Genomic DNA, 19077 nt, shown 5'->3' on the forward strand with positions numbered 1-19077 from the left:
TTTGCTGTTATAGTTTATGCTATGAAATGCTGTGATTTCATTGGGGCAGTTCTCCCTCATAGAAAATAGCTGGAAAAACAATCCATGCAGTGTTCGCATGGCCTATGTGCCTGCAGAGGCAAAACGTCTGCTGCTGGCAGTCAGAGGGGCAGAGTAGTAACTGAACAGCTTGTTTTTGAAACAGGAAAATGTACACATTCACCACACTTTTATGAGCATGAATGTATTTATAATATATATAATATATATATTCACTTTATATAGGGTTATATATTAGTTAAAAAGCATGGACCAATCACAAGAGTATGAGTTGATGCAATCGGCGATGCAATCGGAGGAACCCCTAAATGTCATTGCAGGAACCTTTTTTCCCCTTCCCTCACACGAACATGAACTGGCTCCCGGCACTTTTAACGAGGCTATTTTGATCTTTTGACGAATTAGATCTTTTCACAACAGCTCTTTTTCAGCTCATCTGATTGATTAAAATTGAATATGGCTGCCTGTCTAAATGCAGCCGAACACACCTGCTTCCCTAGGATGTTTGATCCCAGAAAGTGTTAATCATGTGGTATATGAAAAAAAAACATTTGGATTTCGGGCATTAACTCGGAGGTATTTACGGGCTAAATTAGATATTCAGGAACAGATTAAAGGAACGTTTCAGACGAAACTCCTCAAAATGTCCAATGAACAAGATAAAATAATAACGTGTAAAAAAAAATATTTATATCACATTTGAAAGATTTATTTCTGCCAAAATGTGCTACAGGTATTATTCAATTATCATTTTAAATTCCCAGCAATCCAGTGTAACAAAGTCTGGGCACCATTTCCTTCCCTGTAGCAAATCATCCATTTGATTCAATGGTTTGTTTGTCTGTAGTGGTGAAGATAGTCGTTTCAATTATATCACATTTTATGTTGTCTAAACATTTATGTACAATACACAACTGTACATAATTGTACAATAGCAACTCTACTCTAGACCCAATACATTTCATAGTATAGAAATAGAACAAAAGGAGAATCCCGACCCAGAGAGAATATTCAATAGCCAAAACTCTACTTTAACTATCTATGCATAGCTTTAGTTTGGAATACTTTTCATTTTTAGTGATGGACATGCACCTATAAAAGTGATTGACGATTCACTATTCATGAAAACATCCGCGATTTACATTAATCACATGCGAGGTCCAATTTTCTTTGGTTTTATATTGAATTTACAACACATAGGCCTACTGCGAATTTGTCTTTCCCTTAGTCAATCAGATGATTAAACGTGGCTAAAAGTGTAATTCCCTTAACATTGGTGCATGTAACATCTCTTAGAAGAGTGGAGAAGCCAAAAATATCTCAAAAACACTCAATTAAAAAAGTTGCTTAATCCATTGTTTTTGTATCATCAAACAGGTTTCACTAGTCGTATCCAAATTCTCAGACCACGATTCAAGTTTATACCTCTGTCATATACTGTAGCTTCATAGCATAATCTAGAACCATAACATAAGGCAGTTGGTAGGAGGTATATTGCAATGGACTGTCCACAGCCCATGCTGCTTGGATGATAGCATGCTTCTGTCTGGTATAAACACATTATGGGTTACCTTGAGATTGTTTACTTCTGAGAGTGAAAGGCACTTATGCTGATGGTCTGGAGTGTTTGAACACACACTACCACCATACTAGTGAATCAGATATGGTATTGGCACATTGAAAAATGGCAGACATACACAAAGCACCATGTGCTGCCACATCCTGGTTGTACAATCCACTATGTGTGTGTGTGTGTGTGTGTATGTGTTTATGCGTTGAGCTTTTCTGCCTCGTCTGGTGTCCTGACAGTGGTCAACTCCTCTTGTGAGCCCTCCTCACCAGGCAGCTGAGAGAGAGAGAGAGATAAATGGATAGAGAAAAATATGTAGTGGTGATTTATTTAGACCTTGTTTTCGCCTTATCTAGTCCTAAAAAGGCAAGTATACCTATTGCCTATGTAATTTCAAGACATTCCTAAATCTGTATATTTTTTATAAAGAGAATTACAGATGATCAATTGCTGATTATACATGCATTGACCATGTGAAATGGTACCACCTGGTATTTCCGAGGGTGACTGCTTTGCTTATGATGAAATGCAGTTATTTGAGTTCAGTAACCAAATGCAAGCATGACACCTTGTGGCCACATATCATATTGCACAACATTGGGCCCAACTGCATGCCATCATGGGCCTGAATGGCCCTGCACTCTCACACAAACACTATGTACAAATCTGTGAGTCCTGCGTGTCCATTCATCGATACAAAGTGACTGGGTGTAATAGATAAACTTACCTCCCAGTAGATGCCATCCTCAAAGCAGATGGTGTCAGGAGGAGCACCATAAATTGGCAGCTTCAGAATAAAACCTAGAAGACGAGGACATATAAATTGCATGACAAGGACATGATACAATTACACACAGACACAAGGCATAGGCCTATATACAGGGACAAAAGAGCATAGTTATAATATCCCCAGGAATTTGTTAAACAAACAAGTCAAAGCAATGCCTATGTGTGCTTACAACATTCTGTGAGCTGGTAATGTTTAAATCCCCCCTATCCTCTAGCTAGTCCCTCTACATACCGGTGATAAGACCGCCCAGGAGGGCGATGCCCAGGGTTACGGCCAGGGAGATGGCCTGTCGTACGCCCTGGAACGAGGCCTCCACATCACCGGAGTGGATGTCAGGGAACACATCAGCCATCCTGCAACACAGAGAGCAGGGAGTTGAATGAAACTGTTGTGTGAATGCACACTTTGATGGCGTCTGTCTGTTGGCGCAGTAGGGGGAGCTTCACCATAAAACCAGGGGAGGGCACACTTTCCCAACTTGTCAAAAAAAGGCAGACTAACCCATCTCCATAGACGTCCTTGGTTGCCAGAGCAGCAGTAACTGCGCCAACGATGGCTCCCAGGACTCCAGGCATGCCGTGCAGGTTGTGGACGCCACACGTGTCCTGTATCTTCAGCTTTTGTTCCAGGATAGGCTGAGAGGCCAGGGGTGGAAAGTTGTCAGTGCCATGAGTGCGGGTGTCTGTGATGTCTATGTACCCTAGCACCCTCATGTCCTTCAAAAGGTGCCATATACACATAAGTGGATGTGTTTCTCAACATGACTGTTTATGTTGTAAATAGATACTCTTGTTCTGTTGGCATCATTAACGGTCATATCCTACTGAGACCCTTTGAGGGGACATTCTGGGCTTTTCAATGATATCGCATGTGGGAGTGTGACCTGGATAACTTTCTCTTCCAGGTTTGTTAAAATGGTTGCCAACACAATTAGCACATTTTATGGAAAGGTAAGTGTGTGTAATTAGCATTTTTTTGTGAGTTTTATACTCAATTGCTTTTAGTAAGTAAATATCTCAGGAATAGTTTGAGTTTTCAGAGCAGTGCAATCATTTTCAAATAAGAGCTTATTTATGTTCTCTGTAGTTATTTTACCCACTGTACTTTTTTACTGTTGTTCATATTTACTATCAATTGATCTATTAAATCCACTACAGTGCACATACAATGGAAAATACATAAACCTATATTTGTTCATTGTTTTCTTTTTCTGTAGAAGTTTTTTTCACCCCAAACACTTCTTATGTAATATCATTTATTTTTATTTACAGATATGTTTAATTGCTGGGTCTCAGGAGGATAATACATGTTAATTTCCATACACTTATGTCCTATATCCTGTCTTACCAATGGCAGGTTGGCCTTACCGAGAGGAACTTGAAGCCCAGCACAGAGATGGTTCCAGCCAGGAAGCCCACAATCATGGAGCCGAAAGGAGTGAGCATCATTTCACCAGCAGTTCCCACGGCAACCCCACCGGCAAGGGCAGCGTTCTGGATGTGCACCTAAAGAGAGGAGAGAGACAACGTTTTTTAAATGGTGTTCAAAATGGTTGATTGTCCATTCATACCTTTATTTTAATTATCCCTGTTCTCAAATTTCACATGGTACCAATGTCAAGGAACGAGAAGGTAGGATGATTTATGTAATATTTGAATAATAAAAAAATCCCAACCAAAGGATCCTTGTGTGACAATTTGCTATCACCATCATGCAAAGTGGAGGTGTGTGACCGTGTAGAGTTCAAATCAAATTGTATTGATAACATCCACAAATTTAGCAGATGTTACTGTGGGTGCAGCGAAACGCTTGTTAGATTGCAGACAGATTTGATGATATGCTGCGGACACACTACCCTTTCAACAACTATGAGATAATCTGAGCTGATTCGAATGGTACTACTATCACCAGGTCATGTGCTGTGTTCACTGACTCCTACACTCCCTCCATTGTATAAAAAAGACAACTTCAGATTGATTGCCATCTAGACAGGAATGTAGTGGACCGTCTTGATTTCAGAATGAGATGCAGATGACAGCCATGTCCTCAAGGGACATAGCAACTAGATATATTGTCTGGCTCACATGACTGTATCTCCAAAGGTAGATAGTAACTATGGTGTGATGCTTCAGCATGCATTTTTTGGGATGGTTTCCAATCTCGGCATTCTTAAATCGTATCTCGTGAAAAAGTTTGATGATTCATAGTTTGGTAGTTTAGAATAGATAAATCCAATCTAAACTAGAAAAGTACATTTCAGAAGAAAATCTGTGTGCTTGCTAGCTTGTTTAAAAGTATTTGTTTTTAAAATAAGTTTAAGAAGTGGTAGTGACTGCAGTAGTAATGGTAGTGACTGGTTATAGTTGAAAAAGTGGGTAGATGAAAAGATTGATTGATTGGATTGATTGGTAGGATAGCTTGAACATGTGAAAGTTGGTCTGGTGTCGTTTGGTGAACGCTTCAGGAGTTATGGTTGGTGAGTTAAACGCTATCAAAACGTTTTTCAAGCAATCTAAGTTGGTGCAGTCTGCACATTTGGAAGTTTCATGTTAATAGCTTAAATCATTTAAGAGCTAGTGCGAGGGGAGTAAATGTAATAATAATAATAACGTAAGTACGTAAGAAATCTAGAGTTGTGTTTTGCTTTCACCAAGAACGCCTAACTACATCTGTTGACAAGAGTTGAAATACCTGTCTGTATATGCAAACATCCTGCATGATGATTCAGTTTGCCAATACGGATTTAATCCCAAAGGAGTCATCGGTCTACTATCTGTACTGTAGCCCTATGATGCAACATACAGTTGAACCAGATTGTATTGTCAACAAACACAGGGAGAAATTTTCCTTCCCCTACCATGTCTATTCCCTCACTCCCACTTGAAATGATCTGGGAAGACCACTTTAAGCCCCTCATTTCCACTGCATAGTCCCTGTAGAATCCTACTTCTCCCTACTTTGTCTCCCCACGTCTGCATCACCTGTCTAGCCCTATACTACTTTTAGGGACCTGATTTTCCTCTTAAGTCCCCACACTGTACTAGCTCCCTCACCATATCGAGCTTGCCATCATGAGCCACAACGGCAGACAGGCCGTAGGTGGCCAGGGTGCAGGCAGCCAGGGAATAGTAGGTGTTCATAGCCGTGCGGTGCTGGTCGTCTCCGTGGGCCGTCACAGCAGAGTTGAAGCTCGGCCAGAACATCCACAGGTAGATGGTGCCTGAGCAGTCAGTGAAAAATAAGTATTAGCATACCGGTATGTAATATAGTCCTTCAGTTTAGCAAGCTTACAGGTAATGTTTTTTTCCTGGGGAGGTGGATGTCCTCTTAATTATGACACAGATTCCCATACATTGGCATGCATCGTATGTACAGTCAAAACATAACTGGCGTCTTCAGAAAATGAAGGTTAAGTTGTCCGACTTGTTGATGGTGGCTAATTGTATCTAAAGTACGGGCTTCCTGCTTACGACGAGCAGGAGGTATTCTTACCAATCATGGCGAAGAGGTCAGAGTGGTAGACAGAGCAGTTCTTGTGTTTGCTCTTGTCCAGGTTGGGGCGGTAGAGAACACGAGCCACCATCAGGCCAAAGTAAGCTCCAAAGGTGTGGATGGTCATGGAGCCACCAGCATCCTTGGCCTAAAGATGGAAATTATCTCATTTAAGGGGTGTAAAAAGCTTCGTCTATAAGCAGAGTTTTCAATAGTGAGGAGAAAGCCTAATAGGAGAGTAGGCATAATAGTACGTAAAACAGTTTTAGTGTAGGTTTGTATACAGACATATACAGTATGAATTGTACATTTAATGGTACACCTAAACACACACACACACTCACCCCCAGAACAGAAAGCACAATGAACTCATTGACTGCGAACAGGGTGACTTCAATCACAGACATGACCAGCAGCTGGACTGGACTGGTCTTCCCCAGGACCGCCCCGAACGAGATGAGCACTGAGCCTGTGCAGAAGTCAGCGTTGATCATACTGCAGGAGGGACAAACACTCAACTCTTAATGATAGGGTTTATTATGGGATGCACTACAGTATACACTTACACCCGTATGATATGCCACGTATACACATCACATGTATCTGCTGGTGTGTTGTGTTTATTGTAGTAAGGAAATGTAGGTTAGTGTGTGCATGAGCCCTACCTCTCTATTCCGACATGGATCTTGCCCCCATGCATGCCGTGGACGAAGCCCTGCATGAGAGTGGCCCACTGCAGAGCGAAGGCTGCGATGAGGAAGTTGAAGCCCACACTGCTAAAGCCGTAACGTTGAAGGAATGTCATGAGGAAACCAAAGCCAATGAAGATCATCACGTGCACATCCTGAAAGCCTGAACAAAGGAAGAGAACATTATTTTATTACTTTGGATGCACATTGTCACTATTGAAGTGCCTGTGTGGTCAGTCTCGTAAACACATTAACAATCCCCTTCTTATGGTTTGGTGAGAAAGACTATCTGTCTTATGACAGTGGTATAGCAGTATCTTTCAACTAATTGAAAGTTCTGGTGACTTCCCCACAAAACACCAATAACCCCTTTTAGTCAACATTTTGTGATTTAAATTGAGTGTGACAGGGGGCTTTGGGAGCCTCAGTTGACCTACATAGAAGGACACAGAGAAGTTACCCTGTGTCTCATAGCTCCATTCAGCCTGCTATCTGGCCTTGTTAACCCGGCCTACTACACCTCCCCCTGCCCACTGGACGTATTCATCCACATGGCACTGGGGAGTAGGGACAATATCTATTGGTCGTTGCCTGGCAACTGATCATTGGCATGGAGGATATTCCCACTGCCCAACTCCCCACTGGCAGGCTGGCCCAAATACCCTGTGCCATCTCCTAGATTAGAAGGACACCTACAGAGAGGTGAGAAAATGTAACATGCACACACACACAGGCAACACCTATGAGGATGTAAATAAATAAATACAAATTGCACACATTGACATTTATTGTAAAAGCCCTAAAGGCAATCTATCACCTGCACTCATGAACCAACATACAAACCAGTTTTATTCTAATGATTTATTTACAGTTCTCTTAATTCTGACTGCATCTTTCAATCAGATAGAATTTGTCCAGTGATTATGTTTTATTATATAACAAATCACTTTAAAAAGTCAGCTACCTGCACACATTCATCCAAACGGTGCCCTGTGCACCCGCCATCTGACAAAGGTAAAGAGACATCTGTTACAAAACACCAAAAAGTCTAATGGCATTTGGCGATTGTCATTAAGTCTACAGTACACAGTACATGACCTGAATGAATGGATGCGTATTGCTGACAAATGGGGACACAAATACAGTTGTCTCTACGGAGCTCATCCGCAGAGGAAATTGAGGGCACAATTGAAACAATGTTGCAAGTTCGCTAAAGGGTTGGACCCAGTCGATACCATGTAGAGTCCCCCCAAAGTTTGACTTTTGTTGAATTTAGGGAAGCTCATGTCTCATTCGGGGGGCCGAGCTCCCCGTAATTTCGTTTTACTACACCTTAAACGTTCTAAGTTCCAAACAGGACATGATCAATGAGAGTAGTCAGATGTGCAAGTGTGTACTCTATCTGTGTATGTATGTGTGTTTCATTCTTGAAGGTGATCTTCCATTCATCAGTGAATGTGACAGGTTAAAGATTATCTGAAATAATTACTTACAATGGACCTTTAGTGCATCCTCTTTCAATTTACCCGACCTTGAACAGGTTTCTACTTGGTGTCAAAATCAGTGTACTCAATCACTCAATAGCTTGAGGCAAAGAGCATAAATAGTGAGCCTGGCATAACGTGCATCAGCAGCTTCACCTGCTTAAGTGAAGGTCCAATCCGCAAATGCTCAATTTATTCAAATCTCAAGAGTCACAGACTTCAACCTCAAAGATGAATAGAATTCAAAGTCAAACGGACATGATCCAACTTTTAGAGATTCACGTAATTCAACTCCCAAAGTTTCCCATGACTCCCATAGCCTAGTCAACCACACTGACCACAGTGGTCAGTGTGATTGACCAGGCTATGACTACCAGACCTAAACCAGGGAAAACCATGGAAAAACTGGACAGCTCATCTTTGGATCCTTAATGACCTTTTTCTGCCACACAGTCTTTTTCTCTTGCTTTCTCTCTCTCCCTAGCTCTCTTTCTGTGTATCTCAGTCCTCCATATGACAAGCCTTGCTGGCATGACAATAAACACATAAATCAGACTGCCACAGCAAACTTTCCCTTCTCTCTGAAAACAATCACTCTCTTCTCTCCTTTTCACCCTCCCTCCTGTACCCCATCTCTCACTCAACTGTTTCCCCTCACACTCCTCCCCAACGTGCCCCTTTCTCACGCAGAAGCCCCTATCCCCCTGGCCTTTCACTAATTGGACAGTGATGTGGTGAATGTGAAAATGAAACATTCCTCCTACACATTCCCATGTCTGTATATCAGATATTCTCACACTCCTACCCTGGGGCTTACCTGCACCCATTTATCTGCATGACATATAGTACAGGGACAGTATTGGGAATGCCTCAAGGTGTGGTGACAGCTAGGACTAGTTGCACACAGGAACTTTTAAAAGGGCTAAGAATTGGACACACCCAATACCTCCATCACCTCCCCCCAACAGTCTTCCCTTGCATTTCATTACTGATCTGTTAAGGTGGAACAGCAACATTCATAGGAGGAAAAGTATACCTTTGCCTTTGGTGACTGATTGGACACCCACTACAACAGACATGCTATAACCTATTCAGATATCAAACTTCCTTCCCTCTTGCTGTTCAAAGTAGCCTATGAGTTAGAGGGCTTTGACGCTCATCAAAGAAACATTGACGGAAAGATCTGAGAAACTAAAGGGTTAAATCAAAGGACAGTAATCTCTCCGCAGATCTCTCCCGAAACATTTGGCAACCTAAACCTCCACTTATTAGGAAACAAATTAACCATTTGTTGCTTTGCTGTTTGCAGCCAAATGTCAAAACAAAGGAGGGAAAACTCACATTGAACACTGAAGGGCTCAGGAGGGGTTGTAGGGGAGAGTGGAGTAAGTTGATACATTTTACATTCAGCATTACTTGGTCAAAGGGAAATATAGTATTCTTTTTAACAAAGATATTAACATATATTTCAGGATGTTGTGTATCCCTGGAAATAATCTGATAATCAATCATTAATGTAAACATTACAGTTTTGAAAACATAGCGTGTCCCAAAAAAGTGTTCTCTTGGCAAAACTTACCCCGGGACGCCGCCTACAAATGTCTGTACTGAATTAAATATGACCACTACCTTTTTAAAACCATGTCTATCTTTATTTCCCAAACACAATTCAACACAATCCCTTTTTTTGTCTTTTAATCATTTTAAGCATCTTTTAACACAGGCTTATTAACACCTAACAAACACTTTTAACATAGACCAGGCTCTGTTGTTTCCTCATATCCCGGCGATAAGGCCTTGCATTATAGCTGGGAAGAAAACACTTCAATTTGCTCAACTTGCCATTGGCACAACTTACTCCATGGCCATTGGCTCAATTTACCGAAGGACAAACATTTTGACTATATTAGCCCACACAGCTGCAAGGATGTACTTTCGTGCTAGGTTTAGGACCTCATATTGAAGCTTGTAGACACCCCAACTGATGTATAATCTTAAGTATCTTTGGCTTAGATACAAGCATCATGAAAACTCTAACACAATAAATTCATTTGACTTGGTGAAAATCATTTTTTGGACCTAACTTCCTTACTACTTTTCCATGTGATTTCTTCCTTCACAGAATCCATGATCTCTTCCCAAATATTTGGTCATATTATTAATTTTATGGTTTCCTAGAAACAAGGGTGGCTCAACTTACCCCTTTGGCTCATCTTACCCCACTCTGCCCTATATATCAAAGGGACTCAGAGTAGGAATGCTAATCTACAGCATTGCGAACAGATCAAACATAAAACAGAGTTGCTTTGCCCCTCTACAAACCCTTACAAACAGCTCACCTCAATTACCCATGACCATCCCCACCCACCTCCCCATCTCCTCCACACAACCGTATGTAACATCCCAAAGAAAGAGAGATGGGGAAGACTCCCTAGGTGGGAAGGCAATGTCCAACACATCACTGGAGTAACACAGAAGGAAAATAAATCATTTCCGATTTAGTCGTCAGATTCGTTTGAGCTTCAGACAACTTTTCTGTCATGTTCATTGTCTTGACAAACATGTATGGCATGACAATGAATGACACAAGACACTTGCCTAAACAACAAACATATCTGCTTCTGCTACCATGCAAGTCGTCGACACATTGACAAAACATAACAAAGAAGGAAAAGAACAATCATTTAATTTCTATAGATGGACTCCACATCCCCCATCCTCTCCACCCTCACAAGGTAATAGTTACCCTTATCCACAGATTTAGGGTCAGATCACCATACTACCTAATCATAACCATAACCATTAAAAGGAGGAAAACGTATCTGACCCTGTATCAGTGGTTAGGGATGTCTACTACCCCACCGGTCTCGTTACCCCAACCCTACCCCTCTCGCTGCGGTCACTCACTGGGGTAGCGGTAGTAAAAGTCATTGTCGTAGTTGGAGGAGCCATTGGCGATTTCCTTGTGCCAGAGCTTGGCGTCTGTCTCATCGTCGTACTGGACCAGAGTGCCGAAGAGGATGATGATGATCACCTCCAGGATGATGCAGGCTATGGGCAGCTTCAGCCGCAAGTTAGTCGCTGAGTTCGTCATGGCTGTGGGGTTACCTGGGTATTCTCCTGGCTCTGCACTATGACCTTAGCGGTGAATGGTTAGAAGTCCAACTCAGTTCCAGATCGGGGAACACAGCAACACACACTAACACTCACAAGCACTGGTGACTGCAGTGATGCGATGGGAGTGCAGGGAGTGCAGGGAGTGAGGACTCAAGCTGACACATGAGTTGGTCTGACTTAATTAGTGCGTTTTGGTTGCAAATGTTCATGCCCAACACCTTTCTGTGTGCCTCCAATCAGAGGCTGAATGAAAACCTCAGCTCCTCCCCTTCACTATTGCTGCTGTTAAGGTGGTCTGGAATGAGTTAGTACTCCTTAAAATGACCAGTTACTCCTCTAGATTCATAGAGAACGAAAATGACCCATTAAAAACTATTTTCATCAGGTTGCCCTTCACATTGAAATCATTTCTCATACCTTATCTACGGTAAAACATTAGGTTGATGTTTCAAGGCCCACTGTGAATTAAAAAAACACAAACAGATGCATGCAGAGAGTCAGACATGCACAGGATCTAACATATTGCTCCTGTGATTGTAAGCAGTGTCTCTCCATTATGCCATTGACTCCTCATAGTTAGACAAAAAGTAAAATAAAAACAATATTCAAACATATTCAGATCAGAATAGTTTGCGCAACCACACACACACCTTACTGCCACAATGTCAAAAATCTAAAAGAGCCTGTAGTTGAGATGTTTGGACAAGGGGCAACCGGAAAGGTTGAGACAGGTTTTGGGGGAGTAGGATATGAGAGGGGATGGAGGCAGGTCTGTGCACATCTTTCTCCTGTAAGGAGCAGCCATCACTCAATATGTACGCTATCTTTCTCCTATAGAGAAGAGCACCTAGCAGGAATGCTGTGATGGTTTAGAGAATCTCAACTAAAAGCCGACCACAGGCACAAAGCCAATCTATGAAGTTGAATTGTGAATGTCTGTCAAGCTTCCTGCCTACCTTTGTGCCTGTATGACTGTCTGAAGAGTTGGGGTCATTTCACACTTAATTCAGTCAATGAAGGTCAATTAAAATTCATGAATTGACAAATTCCACTAATGATGATGACTGATGGCATACTGTAGGGCTACTGTAGCTAAGGCACAGCAAAATCCAAGTAGAATTTACAGTAACTCTGGATTTTATTGGCCCATTCACCACTCCAGAGGACAAAAGTGACTTTTGTATGACATTTTTTTTTACAGCTATTTTGTGACATATACTGTACATTATTCATACATTTCACATACATGGTATTTCTAATAACAGTATTACCAGGGCTGTAACCAGGGTTTGAGTTTCAATGAGAACAGTTTGGGAGGGAGGGGGATATTACATTTCCTGAATTGACTGCCTTCATTTCGAATTGAACCCAGCCCTTCTGGGCATGTGCCCTGCGTGCAGGGTCGGTAATTTGGATGGGATTACTACAAGTATAGATAGCTGCCTAGACTAGTTAGTCTACTAGTTATTCATGACTAATTTACCAATCAAAATATTTTTTGCTGATATGGGCTAATTGAGTGGCTGTCAGTCAGAGACCTATAACTAGAGGAAAACTGCTGATGTTCATGTTCAATGAACCGAAACAGAAAGATTGTTATCTGGATAATGGAAAAAGGCAATAAAAAGCCATTCTTACTACTCTACTGGAGAACCAGTTTGGTTTTAAAAGCCATTCTTACTACTCTACTGGAGAACCAGTTTGGTTTTAAAAGCCATTCTTACTACTCTACTGGAGAACCAGTTTGGTTTTAAAAGCCATTCTTACTACTCTACTGGAGAACCAGTTTGGTTTTAAAAGCCATTCTTACTACTCTACTGGAGAACCAGTTTGGTTTTAAAAGCCATTCTTACTACTCTACTGGAGAACCAGTTTGGTTTTAAAAGCCATTCTTACTACTCTACTGGAGAACCAGTTTGGTTTTAAAAGCCATTCTTACTACTCTACTGAAGAACCAGTTTGGTTTTAAAAGCCATTCTTACTACTCTACTGGAGAACCAGTTTGGTTTTAAAAGCCATTCTTACTACTCTACTGGAGAACCAGTTTGGTTTTAAAAGCCATTCTTACTACTCTACTGGAGAACCAGTTTGGTTTTAAAAGCCATTCTTACTACTCTACTGGAGAACCAGTTTGGTTTTAAAAGCCATTCTTACTACTCTACTGGAGAACCAGTTTGGTTTTAAAAGCCATTCTTACTACTCTACTGGAGAACCAGTTTGGTTTTAAAAGCCATTCTTACTACTCTACTGGAGAACCAGTTTGGTTTTAAAAGACATTCTTACTACTCTACTGGAGAACCAGTTTGGTTTTAAAAGCCATTCTTACTACTCTACTGGAGAACCAGTTTGGTTTTAAAAGCCATTCTTACTACTCTACTGGAGAACCAGTTTGGTTTAAGTCTACCTGTTGTCTGACTGACGGTTGAATAACGTTTTACTGCGCTGGGCTAAATCAGGGTCACACAAAGTGTTTCTTGGTGGTCTTAAAACAAATCCACTTTGAAACAAAAGTATACACCTCACACACATGTTATGGGCATAGTAAAAAAAGAAGACACCTGTACCATGTACAGAGTTGGCATGTATTCAATTTTGAGTTTGCATACCAATATTACACTTTATATATAGCACAGAAGACCAAAACATAACAAAACTGTTTGACATAGAAACACCAGATTGTTGGCAGATTTCTTTGGAAATAATGTTTAATTATGAAATGAGGAAAAATATTAATAACATTCCACCCATGAGACCATTAGGTCATTTGACTACAGGAAAGGGGGAGAGGTTTAATGCTTTAATATGTAATACTTCCACCCCCTCCAAACTCGTATACATTATTTAAACAAGCTCATTTAATTTTGTCTGGCTTACCGTTGCAAATAAAGCAAACTATTCGTTACTCAGAATTTGTAAAACAAGTCGTCTGGAGTAGGTATAAATAAGTCAACTGTGATTTACCTAGTGTAACATGTTTAATCCTGTCTTTATGTGGGACCCACTACCATTCCTCCGCACAGTACGTTGACAGGTTGGGCTACAGGGCACGTCTAAATCATCAGCCTCTTCAAAACAATTGAGTTTCACTTACTTAGCCCCACAGTTTAACTCGGGGGCATTCTTCTCTAAACTGATAGCATATTCTCAGATTAGTAAATTACATGCTTGCCCAGGTTGGGACACTGATGGGCAGAGCGGATAATGTATTGACCATGTTCTGTACATAGTGCCTCGCCATCTTGATTAATGGGACTTTTGAAGTCAACAAACAAAAGCCCTGGATCATGGGAAAAATATGAATTTGACAGAGGTTAGCCTGGTGTAAGGGATCTCTTTAGTCATTTATAAAGGAGGGCAGTGTTTTATTGAGTACATTTAGGGCTGACCCAATTAGTCGGCTGGTCATTTGTTTGGTCGTTAGGCTGTTGGTCGACCGGGTGTTTAAGTCGAGCAGTAACAAATATATATACTGTAAATTTGCGCCCATCTCAGTGAACTTATCCATTCCCGAGGCCTAGACTAAAAGCCAATTAATGCTTGATCCGAAAATGTGGTCGGTGCTCCATATGGAGGGTATGATGTAATTGCGGAGCCTCCAGGGGCATGCAGGGGCCAAATCGAGCTCTGTACCGCATACATTTCACTTCCAAATTTTGTAACAATGCGGAGGGCTCTGTATAGCTCCACATTGACATGATTTGTTGACGGTAGATGGGGGCGGTATATCCTGAATAAACACAAACTCACTTCCTTGACAAGATCTCTGCACTGCTCCGTGAAGAGCAGGAAAGATTGCCCTGGCCCCTGATTTCTGCTGAGGCCATATTACGGTAAATGCTGCATGGCCAATGCAGACGTCAGATTGACCATGCACCAAGATGCACAATGGACTTCTCTCTCCAGAATGAGCTCTCTCCCGCCAATTTGTGCACATTCAAATTGTTTCATAGCTTTATTGTGTGAATTGTTTGCGTTTGATTGTTAGTCTATATCAATTCCCCATTACCTACTGTATATTACCAGTAGTACATTTACCGTTAATTCCTATAATTAAGTGATAATGCCCGAGAAGCTGGTGTTTGGAGGATATATTGGCATAGGTGTTGTTAGGCGAAGTCGAGGGCCGGCAAACCGTGTATACAACAGGTTACCAACATATTCAAATAATGTTTGACACATATTCATAAAAAATGATGCCAGCTGATTCATGAAGATGAATGCCTATTTGTCTCGTCCTAACTCCCAACACCGTCATTAATTAGGGACAGTTGGAAATCACATTTGAATATTGAAAACAATGTTGCAAATGTCGGAGAGATTGACAGCAAGGTTTATACACATCTCCACTGTTGAAAGCAAAATGTTAGTCTAAAAGAAATGTGAGATAATGTCTAGATGTTTATCATAGTGGAGATCAAGTTTATAAGTTGCCTGGCTGGGCTGATGAGACAGTGGATTGCGCAGTCAAATGGAACAGAGTAAATAGGCATTTTAACTTCATAGATTTAGCCAGTGGTAACTTGTGGACTAGACACCGGCTGGAATGTGGTTTTAACCAATCATCATTCAGGATTAGAGCCACCCGTTGTATAATTAAGCAATAAGGCCCGAGAAGGTGTGATATATGGCCAATATACCACGTCTAAGGGCTGTCTTAAGTACGACAGAACGACAGGTATATTCTACCTGCGGACTGCAATGTTTTTATTTGTTGGCTTTATGTAGGCTATTTTTACATAGTTGGCAACACAATAAAAAAACACATTTTTAGGTTTGTATCATTTTCATTTAGATATGGATAGAATTTTAGAATGTTGATTAACCACATAATGATTTTGAGATTTGAAGACGTCATTATAAATTAAATGAAACCTTTTCATAAAAATGTGCATATGAAAACCATAACTGGCACACATATTGGTAGATATGGTAAGATAAATTGGCATTCCACTTGAGAAAGGTTGCCTACTCCTAGTGTAGCCTATTACTGGCAACTTCAGGAGAATAATGGCAGAATCTGCAAAAACAATTTATAAAATATAGATCATTTAGAAAACGGGATTGTCTTTTTTTAAAACCTTTTTAACATTACAAAATGGAAATCGCCAACTGTCTCGGTCTTCATCTGATTCTTTCTTGTAAGGATCCTCGAGTCTGAGACCTTGTAGGAGTCTGTGGTAGAGTGCATTCGGAAAGTATTCAGACCCCTTCACTTTTTCCACATTTTGTGACTTTACAGCTTTTTCAAAAATGTATTAAATCGTTTTTTTTCTCCTCAATCTTCCCACAATACCCCATAATGACAAAGCAAAGACGTTAAAAAATAACATTTTTGCAAATGTATATAAAAAAAACTGAAATATCAAATTTATATAAGAATTAAGACCCTTTACTCAGTACATTGTTGAAGCACCTTTGGCAGCGATTACAGCCTCAAATCTTCTTGGGTATGACTCTACAAGCTTGGCGCACCTGTATTTGGGGAGTTTCTCCCATTCTCTGCAGATCCTCTCAAGCTCTGTCAGGTTGGCTGGGGAGCATAGCTGCACAGCTATTTTCAGGTCGCTCCAGAGATGTTTCATGTCTGGCTGGGCCACTCAAGAACATTCAGATACTTTTCCCGAAGCCACTTCAGCGTTGTCTTGTCTGTGTGCTTAGGGTCGATGTACTGTTGGAAGGTGAACCTTCGCCCCAGTCTGAGGTCCTGAACACTCTGGAGCAGGTTTGCATCAAGGATCTCTCTGTATTTTTCTCAGTTCAACTTTCCCTCGATCCTGACTAATCTCCCAGTACCTGAAATTTAAAACATCCCCCAGCATGATGCTGCCACCCACATGCTTCACCGTAGGGGTGGTGCCATGTTTCCCCCAGATGTGACGCTTGGCATTCAGAACAAATAGTTCAATCTTGGTTTCATCAGACCAGAGAATATTGTGTCTCATGGTCTGAGAGTCTTTGGGTGCCTTTTGGCAAACTCCAAGCGGGCTGGTCATGTGCATTTTATTGAGGAGTGGCTTCCGTCTGGCCACTCTACCATAAAGGCCTGATTGGGGGAGTGCTGCAGAGATGCTTGTCCTTCTCCCATCTCCACAGAGGAACTCTGGAGCTCTGTCAGAGTGATCATCAGGTTCTTGGTCACCTCCCTGACCAAGGCCCTTCTCTTCCGATTGCTCAGTTTGGCCGGGTGGCCAGCTCTAGGAAGTGTCTTGGTGGTTTCAAACGTTTTCCATTTAAGAATGATGGAGGCCACTGTGTTCTTGGGGACCTTCAATGCTGCAGCAATTTTTTGGTACCCTTCCCCAGATCTGTGCCTCGACCCAATCCTGTCTCAGAGCTCTACGGACAATTCCTTCAACCTCATGGCTTGATTTTTGCTCTGACGTGCACTATCAACTGTGGAGCCTTATATAGACATGTGAGTGCCTTTCCAAATGATGTCCAATCAATTGAATTCACCACAGGTGGACTCCAATCAAGTTGGAGGATGATTTAAAATATATATTTTTCTCCTTTATTTAATCAGGTAGGCTAGTTGAGAACAAGTTCTCATTTGCAACTGCGACCTGGCCAAGATAAAACATAGCAGTTCGACACATACAACAACACAGCGTTACACATGGAATAAACAAACATACAGTCAATAATACAGTAGAAAGAAGAAAACAAAGAGTCTATATACAGTGAGTGCGAATGAGGTAAGATAAGGGAGTTAAGGCAATAAATAGGCCATGGTGGCGAGGTAATTACAATATAGCAATTAAACACTGGAATGGTAGATGTGCAGAAGATGAATGTGCAAGTAGAGATACTGGGGTGCAAAGGAGCAAGATAAAAAAAAATACAGTAGGGGGATGAGGTAGTTGGATGGGCTGTTTACAGATTGGCTATGTACAGGTGCAGTGATCTGTGTGCTGCTCTGACAGCTGGTGCTTAAAGCTAGTGAGGGAGATATGCGTCTCCAGCTTCAGTGATTTTTGCAGTTCGTTCCAGTCATTGGCAGCAGAGAACTGGAAGGAAAGGCGACCAATGTATGAATTGTCTTTGGGGGTGACCAGTGAGATATACCTGATGGAGCGTGTGCTACGGGTGGGTGCTGCTATGGTAACCAGTGAGCTGAGATAAGGCTGGGCTTACCGAGCAGAGACTTGTAGATGACCTGGAGCCAGTGGGTTTGGTGACGAGAGTGAAGCGAGGGCCAGCCAACGAGAGTGTACAGGTCGCAGTGGTGGGTAGTATATGGGGCTTTGGTGACAAAACGGATGGCACTGTGATAGACTGCATCCAATTTGTTGAGTAGAGTGTTGGAGTCTATTTTATAAATGACATCGCCAAAGTCGAGGATCGGTAGGATGGTCAGTTTTACGAGAGTGTGTTTGTAGTGGTCCTTCTGTGGCTCAGTTGGTAGAGCATGGCGCTTGTACCGCCAGGGTAGTGGGTTCGATTCCCGGGACCACCCATACGTAGAATGTATGCACACATGACTGTAAGTCGCTTTGGATAAAAGCGTCAGCTAAATGGCATATATTATTATTATTATTATTTGGCAGCATGAGTGAAGGAGGCTTTGTTGCGACATAGGAAGCCGATTCTAGATTTAATTTTGGATTAGATATGCTTAATGTGAGTCTGCAAGGAGAGTTTACAGTCTAACCAGACACCTAGGTATTTGTAGTTGTCCACATATTCTATGTCAAAACCATCCAGGGTAGTGATGCTAGTCGGGTGGGTGGGTGTGGGCAGCAATCAATTGAAAAGCATACATTTAGTTTAAGAGCAGTTGGAGGCCACGGAAGGAGTATTGTATGGCATTGAAGCTCGTTTGAGGTTTGTTAACACAGTGTCCAAAGAAGGGCCAGATGTATACAGAATGGCGTCGTCTGCATAGAGGTGGATCAG

The 19077-nt window shown here is 41.6% G+C and overlaps 1 protein-coding gene across 1 annotated transcript; it reads right to left on the reverse strand.

Moving 5' to 3' along the window:
• Positions 1–726: 726 nt before the first annotated feature.
• On the reverse strand, positions 727–11374 carry rhbg (Rh family B glycoprotein). The gene is made up of 10 exons (XM_035751003.2): positions 10972–11374; positions 6557–6743; positions 6236–6386; positions 5892–6039; positions 5453–5619; positions 3767–3904; positions 2901–3034; positions 2631–2752; positions 2337–2410; positions 727–1885 (listed from the first exon to the last, which is right to left on the reverse strand). The coding sequence occupies exons 1-10, from the start codon at positions 11156–11158 to the stop codon at positions 1808–1810; spliced, it is 1386 nt and encodes a 461-aa protein (XP_035606896.1). The 5' UTR covers positions 11159–11374; the 3' UTR covers positions 727–1807.
• Between the last annotated feature and the right edge of the window lie 7703 nt (positions 11375–19077).

This window comes from Oncorhynchus keta, chromosome 34 (genome assembly GCF_023373465.1).
Source record: "Oncorhynchus keta strain PuntledgeMale-10-30-2019 chromosome 34, Oket_V2, whole genome shotgun sequence".
Classification (NCBI taxonomy): Eukaryota; Metazoa; Chordata; class Actinopteri; order Salmoniformes; family Salmonidae; genus Oncorhynchus; species Oncorhynchus keta.

Bases quoted from the DNA above. Each gene is read 5' to 3' on its own strand.
- rhbg (XM_035751003.2), bottom strand. From the start codon at position 11,158: ATGACGAACTCAGCGACTAACTTGCGGCTGAAGCTGCCCATAGCCTGC. The intron at 6,387-6,556 runs GTAGGGCTCATG...TCCCTCCTGCAG, and splicing joins ATCCATGTCGGAATAGAGAG to TATGATCAACGCTGACTTCT. The intron at 3,035-3,766 runs GTAAGGCCAACC...CTGGCCTCTCAG, and splicing joins TGGGCTTCAAGTTCCTCTCG to CCTATCCTGGAACAAAAGCT.